The sequence below is a fragment of the Vigna radiata genome, chromosome 7 (genome assembly GCF_000741045.1).
Source record: "Vigna radiata var. radiata cultivar VC1973A chromosome 7, Vradiata_ver6, whole genome shotgun sequence".
Lineage (NCBI taxonomy): Eukaryota > Viridiplantae > Streptophyta > Magnoliopsida > Fabales > Fabaceae > Vigna > Vigna radiata.
This window is the reverse complement of record NC_028357.1, coordinates 40,533,416-40,546,582: the sequence shown is the minus strand read 5'-3', so window position 1 is coordinate 40,546,582 and position 13,167 is coordinate 40,533,416. Positions and strand designations below refer to the sequence as shown.

Sequence of the window (13,167 nt, the reverse complement as noted above, 5' to 3'; positions counted from 1 at the left end):
CAGTACTCCCTAAAGTTTCTCTTCTATTTTTCCTTTAATAATATTTTACAGTTTTTGAACAACTCAATCGATTTTTCACTTACAAAGTTCATCAAATAGATTGTATAATACAAAAGTTGGAATATTTTAAAGATATAAACTTTTCTTCGAGAAATATTTGCTACTGCAATCAACTCAAATTCAAAATGGGGTCCACCAAATTTCTCCTTAACAACAAAATTCTCTATAATAGTTTTTATTTAGTGTATACCCAAAGCACAAAAAATAACAATTTACAAACATTATAAATAATAGAAGTTATATTAGAGAGGTATTTTTTAAAAAACAGAACATAATATTATTTACTCGTTAAAACAACAAGATGACTCGGAGTGCCGCGTATACAAACCAAACGGCGTTGTGGTTACTTTTGGGCCCACACCGACCACATGAATGTGCTGTACACGTGAGAAATCCACACGCATGTACCATCAATATTTTTACCTATTAAGTTATTAAGTTATAATAACAAAGGAAAGTTGAAATTTCCTATAAACATAAATAAATATGAACAAAATTCACCCACGAAGAATAAAAACAAAAATTAAAACTCAACAAATCTCCAACATTATATTATTTTATCATTTTTTTATGATAAAATATCTTAAAAATTATATTAAGAAAAATATTTAAAAAAAGTACAAAAAAACACTTTTCAACAAAACACGACGCATAAAACCCGTTACTCTCAACAGAAAAAAAACGTTTTTTTGCAGTTGTGTAAATTAGTGATTATTATATTACTTAAATAAATAAGCAGGAGAGCAGCAACCTCCCACGCTAGCTAACCGGTGACGGAAGGCAGCATTGTAGATGCGGCGGTGGAAGCTATGCATCTGAAATCGCATCATATTCTCTTTTCTCTTTCATCTCTCATGTTTTTCAATTCTTCCAAATCTTCAAAAACTGAGTCAGACCCAACAAAACTGCTCCTACGTTGTACCAAATAAACAACCTGAAACAGACAAAAACCAACGACCACAACAAAACCTACAGCAATGCTCCACTTAATCACACCGCCGGAATCCTCCGATTCCTTCCTCCCCGGTGGTCTGTTCCTCCACGGTCACACACTTCCCTCCTCCTTCACTTCCTACCTTCCTCCTCCTCCTCCTCCTTCTTTTTCTGATCCTATAAAAGTATCATGTGTTTGTCGGGAAAGATGTTTGAGGGTGGAAGGTGGCGTAGGTGGCCGCGCGTTCTTGTCATTGAGTTTGTCCTTAAACGGAACCGGTGGGGATCAGAGGTATGGAAAAGAATCGGGTGAAATTCTGGGACACCATCATAAGAAGGTGGAAGATGTTGATGATGGTTTGAGTGAAGAGAAAGAGAAGGTTGAGATCAATGGATCGGGTGCTGTCAACATGACTAAACATCTATGGGCTGGTGCTTTTGCTGCCATGGTTTCCAGGTCTTCAAAATCATTCCTTTAATTTCTACACCATCTTTCTACTCACACGCACGTTACCTGGCTTTTGCTTAATTTCATATTTTCTGCAGCTTTGCACTTTCCTTATGTTTGCCCACTGCACTCATTCTTGTACGATTTTGATAGAGTGTTAGTGTAACATTTGTACTTTTAAGGCTGTTGGAAATGCAGCAACGCCTTTCTAACACACTTTTTTGAATGAGAAATAATTAGATGATTTAGATTACCATATGAACCGAATTTTCTAGTTTACAAGAGAGAGTTATTAAGACTTGGGTTATGTGTCCCAAGGAAATTGCTTACTGTGACTATGGCGGTCTGATACTATGGAACAATTTCTCCTTTCTGGTCGCATTCTTTCGATAAATTGTAATAAGTAAAGACGCAGTGCTAGAAGGAATGTGTCAAAGAGTGTGCTATAAACACTTCTCTTTAATTAATTGTTATAGAAGTCAACAAAATTATCATATAATATATGGTGATTTTTTATATGATGACAGCATAGAAGTCCTTGTTATTAATTCTTCTTTCGTCTGTTATTTTTACAATGCTAAATAAAGAGGGCGTTTTTTTTTTTTTGGTTCTGAAGCATTAAACTTAAAAGCATTATGCACAATGGTATAAGTTTGCTATGTGCTTATTCTATCAGGACTTTTGTTGCGCCTCTCGAGAGACTTAAGTTGGAGTACATAGTTCGTGGTGAACAGAAGAATCTTTTTGTGCTCATTCAGGAAATTGCGACTTCTCAAGGGTTGAAAGGCTTTTGGAAAGGGAACTTTGTGAATATTCTGCGTACAGCGCCTTTTAAGGCTATAAATTTTTATGCCTATGATACTTACAGAAACAAGTTGACAAGGATGTTGGGGAATGAAGAATCAACTAACTTAGAGAGATTTGTTGCTGGTGCTGCTTCTGGGATAACAGCTACATTGCTCTGCTTGCCCATGGACACTGTGAGTGGAAATTCAAAATCATGTTACTTGTATTTGTTCTCTCTAGTACTTGCATTTCGAATTCTGATGCTTTGAGGAGTATGATAGGATAGGACTGGTATGACTTTATAGGTACTGTTTAAGTATAGGTACACTTTCTTTTGGTGTGATGCTGTAAGAAGTATGAAATGATGGTATGCATTAATGCAGGCTTGTTTATGTGGTCTTTGTACACCGGTTTGGTGCAATCCCATAGGTCCAATTTATTTACTGACTTTGAATTTGCAATATTGCTAGCTAACTTCAATTCAATCTCTTTCAATTAGTAGTTGACTAAACTAAAGAGGAATAGTGATGTTCCTCTTATCTACCCACCTCTCTCGGGGTGATTCTGTGAGTTTAGTTGATGCTTAGTCCCATTCTTATTTGCTAGCAACTATAATTGTTTAGAGCTCTTTACATTGATAAACTTTTGGAAATTGTAAGCATGTCCTCTTTTGTCACAAATTCATGCATTCCCATCTTACCTTTTGATATATACGTTCCTCCATGATGCTTCTTGATTGTAATCACTCTATGAAATCTTATCATTGCTTAAGATTTTGGTTGAATACCAGAAATTTTTCATGGTCTGTTGTCACTACACTCACGTGTGCCTTGCCTTCAACATTTGGAGCACTAAAAAAGTATTTCTCTAGAATTTCATGAAGCCTACTCAAACAAAGTATTACAACATAGTTCAATCTTTTATTGAGTTTTTTGTGCTTGCGTTCTAAGAGTGATTTCTTTCAGATCAGGACGGTAATGGTAGCACCTGGTGGTGAAGCCTTAGGAGGTGTGATTGGTGCCTTCCGCCACATGATAAGAACAGAGGGCTTCTTTTCTCTTTACAAGGGTTTAGTACCCTCCATTATCAGTATGGCACCTTCAGGTGCTGTCTACTATGGTGTTTATGATATCTTAAAGTCAGCATATCTGCAATCACCCGAAGGAAGGAAAAGAATCCAACGCATGAAAGAAGAGGCCCAAGACTTGAATGCACTGGAACAATTGGAATTGGGTCCTATCAGAACTTTATTATATGGTGCTATTGCTGGTTGCTGTTCTGAAGCTGCTACTTACCCCTTTGAAGTTGTAAGGAGACAGCTTCAATTGCAAGTACGAGCAACAAGGTTGAATGCACTGGCAACTTGTGTCAAGATTGTTGAGCAAGGAGGTGTTCCCGCCCTCTATGCAGGACTAATTCCTAGTTTATTGCAGGTATGGTTTCTATTCTTGATAATATGCTTTGATCCGTGAAAACTCTTTAAATTTCAGTAAACAAGTAAAATGAGTCTATGATAATTGATAGTGAACTTATACTTCATAAAAATTTCAGCATATGTCCAGTCCATGAAATATTGTTTCTTGATCAATGCCTTAACTGAAATCGCCTGGTATGAACAATGTTTAGTTTCATTGAAAGTCTCAGCATGATGTATAACTTGTGAAATTCTCCTAGCTCTAAAGTAATAGGCAAGATAAGAGAGGATAAAAAATTATTTTAGCTGTATTAACCTTATGTAGATTGGATTAATTGTTCCAAACCTTCCTAAAGTCCAGAGGATGGACTTGTACCCAACTTCTCTATTCTTTTAGTTTGAGCAAGTTTTGAGAGCTGGTTTTCATCTTTAGTCTATTTATAACAAGTTCTTAATCCTACTGACAATCCCTTTATTGATGTTTCAATATGTTGTTTTTAATTTTGTGACTTTTCAGGTGTTACCATCAGCTGCTATTAGTTATTTTGTTTACGAGTTCATGAAGGTAGTTCTCAAAGTAGAGTCAAGATAGATTATTAGGCCAGCGATACTAAAGCTAGATATATATTTGATCTTTGAAAAAAAGGGAATTTTCTGCTTATTTTCTTACTCTGTCACCCCTGTTTTTTCTGGGTGTTGGAATGTTGCTGGATGTCAGAAGAATCAAGGGTGTCTCATAGAGCTAATTACTTATGTTTTTCTGTTGGATCTCTTATTGATTTTATTTTATGTTGTTTACTTAATAATAATCCAAAGAAAGAAATAAGAGGATTCGGGTGTGAATAATATCAAATCGGTGCTTGGTTACTCAGATTTTTTAATCTTATGGAAGCAAGTCCAAAGAAACAACTTTTTTTTTTTTTTATTGTAGTTCAATTCATCAACCAACAACCTATTTTCATACAAGTATGAACACAACTAAGAATATTAAGGAACATATAGGAAAAAATGTTTATTAATTTATTGTCTCTTTTAAGGTTTTTGGTAAAAAGACGTAACAATTCCTTATATGAGTTGGATTGATATCTTATTGTGAATGTAGTAAAAAGATCATCAACACATCAAATACAACATTGAACCAAATTCTTTAAGGATTTTCCATTCACATAACTTTTTCTATTTCAGTCAGAAAAAAGGAATATTAGTCGTAACTAAACTTTTTATAAAGAATAATTGTCAAAGACTCAAATATTGGAAAAAGAATTTCAATTTGAAACAAATCCTATGAATAGTAAGTATTAATCAAAACTATAAAACAGAAGTAGACAACAATAAGTGTTACAAAGACAAACTCATGATAACGAAAGTGTGTTGGATGATTTATTCTCTTTCTCAACCCTATATAGATAACATAAAAAAAATAATTAAAAAAAAAATCATTACAATTTATGTGTTGATGGTTCTACCCTCTACACGCGAATGCAGACAACTACATTCAAAATAACAAAAATTAGTAATATGACCTCTTTATGCCAATAAGATTACTATAATTAAAAAAAAAAAGATGACAATTAGTTTACGACAACTATAAGAATATAGTGTTAAATAAGTAAATATATTCAAATAATATTACCAAATTATACATGACCAATTTATTTACGTGAAAATGGCTTTATTTTATTTTGTATATTATAGGCATTTGCTACACCTATTTCAGAAGAAAATCACACAATTCAAAATAAACCATGTTTTAAGGAAAAAGATAAACATATTCTCTTGAACTTATGCGATAAATAATAATGCATTTGTATATAATATAATATAATAGAGTTAGACAAGTTGTCAATATTTATGAATACCTTGTATGGATTGTTTTGAATTTACTTATTGAGTTATTCGTTCATTTATTATATTTCTCGTATTTTGTCCAAAGCACTATATTTTTACATGTTAGACAATATATAATATAATCTGGTGAGTACATATGACTATATTAAGGTCCACAATATTTATTTTTAAATGAAATAAATATTAAATAATTGATAAAATTATTCTGTAAAGTGAGTTGGACCATGCTTCTAAAATGGTAAGCCAGGTGGCTCAATAGACCACCCTGTGGTGGCCCACCTTTATCAGTTTCTCAAAATCCTACAAGGTTACAGAGACCAATATTGTCTTAAAATAAAACATTATATTCAAAATTTAATTTTTTTTAAGAGAATTCAAAATCTAAATTTAGAGCTTTTTCAGATATGTAATTTTGAAGATTTTAATGTTGTTGAATAAAAATGTGTTATCTGGTTTTAACTGAGAAACTATTTTTTTGGTATGTTTGTGAAGAGACATGAAAATGACGTCATACAGTGACCGAGTTTGAGCCAAGAAAAAGATGTGAGAAGGAGCGACGAAGAAAAGATAAGCCAAGGATCAGTCAAAGTGGAATCGCTTTTGCGGTTTTGACTTAAACAATATTTTTCTCTCTTTCATTTTCTTCTCTTCTATTCGCTGCGATGCAATGCAATGCAACACAACACAATAACGCTTTCAGAGTCTAAGACTTCCCGCGTTGAAAACTTTTCCTTTTTCGTTCATTGGTCACAGCCTCTGAACACCCGTTACACTCTCTCTCCGCGTTAAAATTCAGTGTGGAACTTTCCCAGTTATTGCAATTTATTATACATACATCACAATATACTACCATCTTTCCTTTTGCTTCTCTTAGATTTAGCAAAAGGGTACTCTCCTACCTCTTGTTTGCCTTACTGGTCATAACAAAATTGAAGCTTTGAGCTCAGCTTTGAGCTTTCATGGCTGAGGCCAAACAGTACTTCCCCCCCTCTCAATTGGGTTAGCTTTTCTTCTCTTTGATTCACCTTTTATTGCTTGACATTCCCATAATTCAAACTCTGAAGAAAGAAACCCTTTTTAGAAGTACCCATGATAGTGGAGCATTGAAATGCTATCCCTTTATCGCAAAGTTCAAGTTTTTTATTTATTGTTGCTGACTCTATTTTTGAATTTCTATGTTTCTTTATGGGCATAGATATCAAGCAAATTATCGTGGAAGCACAGCATCGATGGCTGCGTCCGGCTGAAATCTGTGCAATTCTCAGCAACTATAAGAAGTTTCGAATTGCTCCAGAACCTGCTACTATGCCACCAAGTATGGTTTATTTTCTGCCAAGAAGTTGTCTTAGTTTCTTAATAGCTTGATTAGGAGAAAAGGATATGTAAAATAGTGTTTGTTCTTCTATTTAAGGGGAAGCTGGAGGCTTAGGATTTTAATCTTTTAGAAATTTATATCATATTGGCACTGGGACTTGCCTGAAAACTTCACAAAATTATGCCAAATATCACATCCATGTTTCAATAAACTTCTCCGCATGTATGCTCTTGTAGGAGAAGAAAGTAAAAAGGTGAAATTGAAATTCTTCAACTCATGTACATAACTTCTATATAAAAACCCAAGTACATAAGTTAATTTTACCTTTATGAGAGAAGCTCAATTCATTTATAGAGAAGTTTATTTAAATAGAACCTATTTGTAATAATGCTCATCGTTAGGTCTTATCGTATTTTTTCCTTGACGTTAGGTGGTTCACTTTTCTTATTTGATCGGAAGGTGCTGAGATACTTCAGAAAAGATGGCCACAACTGGAGGAAGAAAAAAGATGGAAAAACAGTAAGAGAAGCACATGAGAGACTAAAGGTAAAATTATACTGCGTCTAAGTTGCTGTAGGCTTTATTTCTATCGTTGAAGTTAATTACGCTTTAGGAAGTAGAATGTATTGAGAGAGTCTTTCTTCTTTGTATATTGTTGCACTGAATGAGGCATAATATGATGCTCTCAGGCTGGAAGTGTGGATGTGCTGCATTGCTACTATGCTCATGGAGAAGAAGATGAGAGTTTTCAGAGACGCACATATTGGCTGCTTGAAGAGTAAGTGTTTGTGTTTAATGTTTTCAAAGTTTACTGCAAAAATTTCCCTCTTTATTTCCCTTCTTTTGCCTGATTCTGCTCTTTGCATTCTTCTCATTCTCCATCTCATATTAGGTAGTATCCAGAAAGAAGGAACATTTTCTTTTAATGTGTCTGTTCTTGCTCGAGAATGCTATGCTTTAACCTGGAACTAATAAGATAGAACAGTGCATGTTTTCCATTTTATTGGTTTAAACTAATTATAACAGGCTTCTAGAAATTTCTCATTTATTTTCTATGGTTTTTGTCTGTGGATGGGCCTCCCCTTCTCACCCTTTTTTGTTCAACGTTGTTGCAGGGAACTCTCTAACATTGTTCTAGTTCATTATCGACAAGTGAAGGTAACAGGTTAAGATTTTATTAGTATTTTTTTCCTAGTTGTTATTTGATAATATCTCAAGAGGAATAGCTACTTCTGCATTTCCAGTGCAATTAATAGAATAACGGACTAGTAAAATATAATTGGGTTGCTGAATTGTGTATGAAGTAGGAAAGTAAAACATGGAAATTCCATCATAACTATAGAATTATGTTACTAGATTTTTCCAAACAAAGCTGCCACTGTTTTCTTAAGTTGCTCTGAGAAATTTCAGCATCATACTATTTTTTTCGATATTAGACACTATAATTTTGTAACATAATTTCTGTCTAAGACTATGTACAATTCTCTCTTCCCTCGTCAAGGATGTTGACTCTATACTTTGATTCTTTAAAAATTAAGAAGGCTGAGATACTTTTTAGGAGTAAATTTTCTGAAGCATGTAATGGAATATAATTGTGATATGCTATGACCCCCCATCTATGAATAATTTCATTTTGGGCCGTCATTCCTTTCACTCAACTGTCTTGTTCAAAATAATTAGGGAGGAACCAAGGCAAATTATACGTGTGCTAAAGAAAATGAAGAATCTCTTCCTTGTGCTCAGCAAACTGACAAAATTATGCTCAAAGCAGAGATGGACACTTCTTTTTCGTCCGTTCTTCATCCAAACAGTTACCAGGTTCCTTCACAAACTATGGATTCAAGCATGAACAGTGCCCAAGTATCAGAATATGAGGAAGCTGAATCTGGTACTTCTTTTGCTGCACGTTAATAATTAAAATGTTCTGTTTTCAGTTTTTCATATCTAGATGACATTTATAGTAACATTTGTTAAGCCTTTGTCCTCCATTGTCACTTTTTCTTGTGTATTAATTTTTTTAAAATTGATGTAATTCTTACAGCATTCAATGGCCATGCAAGTTCTGAGTTTTATTCTTTCCTTGAGTTACAACGCCCTGTTGAGAAGATTATAGATCAAGCTGCTGATTCTTATTCTCCTCACCCACTCATAAGTAAGTTTCTTCATTCTAAATTGTTAGTTTATCTTCTATGCTTTGTTACTATAAATTTACACAATAACGCAGTCTTACATTCATATCAATTGAAGAGTATAGCTTTTGAGGTAATTATAGGAATCAGACTTCTTAAAATCAAATACCCTGTTTTATATTTTTATACACACTGGCCTTTTGATCAGGAAAGTCCATAACTAACATGAGTTTTTCTATTGAAACTGGGACAGATGAGCAAAAGAAGTTACCTGTCATTGCTGAGACGAATTATGTCTCACTCACCCAAGACAGAAAATTCATAGACATTCTTAGTGGTGGATTGACATATGAATCCCTAAAACCCCTGGGATTTTCCTCATGGGAAGATATACTAGAAAATAATGGTGAAAGTCAACACATGCCTTTTCAGCCTTTATTTCCTGAAATGCAACCTGATAACATGGCAGTCAATAGCAACTTTTGTCAAGGATATGACATAATGGTGCCACATTTGACCACCAGCATTGCTAAGCTGCATGACAATGGAAGTCTCATACAGGCTGAAGGAAGTTGGCAGGTATTGTGTACCGGTACTATTGATACTTCATTTGCATGGAGCACTTTTTGCAATATTTTTATGTTGCATGATAGTATTTCGCTGTAAAAGCATGCAACCTGTGTAATCTGTTCTGTAGGAGCTTTGAAATGGTATTATATCTTTTGTCAAAAGTCAAAAGACTTAAACTAATGTGTCACAACAAAATGATATTGGTATGATACTGCAAATTTTGTTGATTTTTTTAATTACCTGTTTCATGTTTCTGTGGAAAAAATATGTAATGAAGCAACTGATTTTGCTTTGTGACCGATAACATGTTACTTAACTTTTATTTCTTTCCTTCAAACTCATTTAATTGATTAAAGTCTAATCATCTCTGTGAACAGGGATATAGTGTTGATTCTTTACGTGTGTCCAGTTGGCCTATAGACAATGTCCATTCAAGCTCAACATGTGAGGTTAGTTGTAGCAACTGTGAGCATGAAGTTAATGAAGTTGATATTCAGAAATCCTTGCAACAGTCTCTTCTCCATCAACACAAACAAGACAAGGTTCTCATGCTAAATGATCCTCAAGAGATAATGCTTGATTATCTAAAATCAGACTTTGAGGCCAGTAGAACCCTGGATGGAATAGAAGACCCACGTTTCACTTTTAAAAGGACTCAGTTAGATGGATCCCCAGCAGAAGAGGGTCTGAAGAAGCTTGACAGTTTCAACCAATGGATGAGCAAAGAGCTTGGAGATGTGGAAGAATCAAATAAACCATCTACATCTGGTGCTTATTGGGATACAGTTGAAAGTGAAAGTGAGGTTGGCAGCACAACTATTCCTTCCCAAGGGCACCTGGACACCTATGTATTGGATCCATCTGTTTCCAATGAGCAGCTTTTTAGCATTATTGATTATTCACCAAGCTGGGCATTTGAAGGGTCAGAAGTTAAGGTATTCTCTTTCAATATGTTCATGGAATTGTTCTAGTTTCCTTTTTACTCATCTGTCAGTTATATTCTGATCATCTATTTCTACACTTGTGAAAAAAAAATGTATAGATTATAATTTCTGGACGATTCTTAAGAAGCCAACAAGAAGCAGAACAATGTAAATGGTCATGCATGTTTGGTGAGGTAGAAGTGCCAGCAGTGATACTTGCAAAAGATGTTCTTTGCTGTCATACTCCTCAACACAAGGCTGGGAGGGTACCTTTCTATGTAACTTGTTCCAATAGGTTAGCATGCAGTGAAGTGCGAGAATTTGATTTCCAGGTCAACTGTACTCAAGAAGTCAACACTGCAGGTGAGGATAGAGCCAGCATTTTCCATACTCTTAGTAGACGATTTGGAGAACTGTTGTCCCTGGGGCATGCCGTTCCTCAGAATTCAGATTCAATCAGCGGAAATGAGAAATCTCAACTGAGAAGTAAAATCAGTTCTTTGCTAAGAGGGGAGGATGATGTTTGGGACAAGCTACTGGAACTTACTCAAGAGAACGAATTTTCTACAGAAGATTTACAGGAGCAGCTGCTTCAAAATCTTCTAAAAGATAAGTTGCACGCATGGCTCCTTCAGAAAATTACAGACGATGGAAAAGGCCCCAATGTATTGGATGAGGGTGGCCAAGGTGTGCTTCATTTTGCTGCTGCTCTTGGCTACGATTGGGCACTAGAACCCACACTAGTTGCTGGTGTGAATGTGAACTTTCGTGACATAAATGGATGGACTGCTCTTCATTGGGCAGCATTTTATGGCAGGTTTGCACCTCAGTGCTTGCAGTGTGAAGCAAATTTCGTCAAAATTGAATTTTTAGTTCATCGTATTAATCTAGCACGACATACCTTACATTAACTAAATGCTTTGGATTTTATTTTCATTTTCTTGTGTATTACTTCATCAGGGAGCGCACGGTTGCTTTCCTCATATCTCTTGGCGCAGCACCTGGATTACTGACTGACCCGTGTCCAGAACATCCTTCTGGTAGAACACCGGCTGATCTAGCTTCTACAAATGGGCATAAAGGAATTGCAGGGTATCTCGCAGAATCTTCACTGAGTGCACAGCTCACTACTCTTGATTTGAACAAGGATGTGGGAGAAAATTCTGGAAACAAAGTGGTCCAAAGAATCCAAAACACTGGCCCAGTTAATGATCTTGACGGTCTATCATATGAACAGTCACTGAAAGATTCATTAGCTGCAGTGTGCAATGCCACCCAAGCTGCGGCTCGTATTCATCAAGTTTTCAGAATGCAATCGTTCCAGAGAAAGCAGCTGAAGGAATTTGGCGATGACAAATTTGGAATATCTGACGAACGTGCTCTTTCACTTGTAAAAAAGAATGGGAAATCACACAAGTCTGGATCACGCGATGAGCCGGTCCATGCTGCTGCAATACGTATCCAGAACAAATTCCGCGGTTGGAAGGGCAGAAAAGATTTTTTGATGATTCGACAACGTATAGTAAAAATTCAGGTACATCTTGTGTGGAAATGAATAGAATTTATTATGGGTTTGGTTTTATTGGATCCAATTTACAAGGTATGTATTTTATAGGCTCACGTGAGAGGACACCAGGTTAGGAAAAATTGTGGGAAGATAATTTGGACTGTTGGGATATTGGAGAAAGTTATTTTGCGTTGGCGTCGAAAAGGTAGTGGTTTGAGAGGATTTAAAGCAGAGGCCAATTCTGAAGTAACTATGATAGAAGATGTAACATCCTCTGAGGATGACTATGATGTCTTAAAAGAAGGCAGGAAGCAAACAGAGCAAAGATTGCAGAAAGCTCTGGCCAGGGTGAAGTCAATGATTCAGTATCCAGAGGCAAGGGACCAATACCATAGGGTCTTGAATGTGGTAACTCAGATCCAAGAAAATCAGGTATTTTATCCCTTTTCTCTCATCGCTAATTTTAATAATATTCACACCATCTAGTGTTTTGTTTTGCAGGTAAATCATGATAGCAGTTGTAACAATTCAGAAGAAATAAGAGACTTCAATAACCTCACTGATCTTGAAGCACTGTTGGACGAAGATATTTTCATGCCTACAGCAACTTAGAAGTTAGATTTCATCGTCACTTTTGTGGCTTATAATTTAACAGCACACTCAGGTCATGAACCGTCTTATGTTGATCGTTATAGTAATATTAATTTTAATTCTTTTTAAACTATCACTTGCTAACATTTAAGAGATAAATGTTTAACCAACCTTAGAACTACGAAAAAGGCAATCCTTTTCTCTCTATTTAAAAATTAAAAATAGTAGAAAAATATATAGGGGGAAGATAAGTGTGTATTAATTCTACTATAAATAATGTTAGCCGATATTATTGTGTAGGAGATTTGTATCTTGTTATTTTATTATTATTTTTTTAAGTGAAATATTGAATTTTCCGGAAAATAAAACTAATCTGTAACAGATTTTCTTATAAATAAAATATTAATTTCTATGGCCAAGGGACGAACTTAAAGTAGTCATGAGCTTTGAGTTAAATAATTCACCGTATTTCTTTCTTCGGTTTAAAACAGTAAGCATTTTTACCGGAACAAAGATGTATACTTTAATCAAACAAAAATCGTCTGTAAGTAGATATTATAGAAATTAAGTTACGCCTTATAATTAAATATCAATGGAAAAAAAATCATTCACTAAAATAATCTGGTTAAATTTCAAAATGAAA

At 34.9% G+C, this 13,167-nt stretch overlaps 2 protein-coding genes across 2 annotated transcripts; both read left to right on the top strand.

Annotated features, from left to right (window-relative positions):
* The first annotated feature begins 772 nt into the window (after positions 1–772).
* LOC106768269 (probable mitochondrial adenine nucleotide transporter BTL3) lies at positions 773–4,394 on the top strand. The gene is made up of 4 exons (XM_014653319.2): positions 773–1,450; positions 2,118–2,421; positions 3,193–3,660; positions 4,159–4,394. The coding sequence occupies exons 1-4, from the start codon at positions 1,038–1,040 to the stop codon at positions 4,231–4,233; spliced, it is 1,260 nt and encodes a 419-aa protein (XP_014508805.1). The 5' UTR covers positions 773–1,037; the 3' UTR covers positions 4,234–4,394.
* A 1,639-nt stretch (positions 4,395–6,033) lies between these two features.
* Positions 6,034–12,657, top strand: LOC106768268 (calmodulin-binding transcription activator 3). Its single transcript, XM_014653318.2, has 13 exons — positions 6,034–6,488; positions 6,685–6,804; positions 7,235–7,350; positions 7,494–7,582; positions 7,920–7,962; positions 8,485–8,692; positions 8,846–8,956; positions 9,187–9,512; positions 9,881–10,438; positions 10,546–11,243; positions 11,387–11,960; positions 12,042–12,365; positions 12,435–12,657. The coding sequence occupies exons 1-13, from the start codon at positions 6,449–6,451 to the stop codon at positions 12,543–12,545; spliced, it is 3,318 nt and encodes a 1,105-aa protein (XP_014508804.1). The 5' UTR covers positions 6,034–6,448; the 3' UTR covers positions 12,546–12,657.
* The last annotated feature ends 510 nt before the right edge of the window (positions 12,658–13,167 follow it).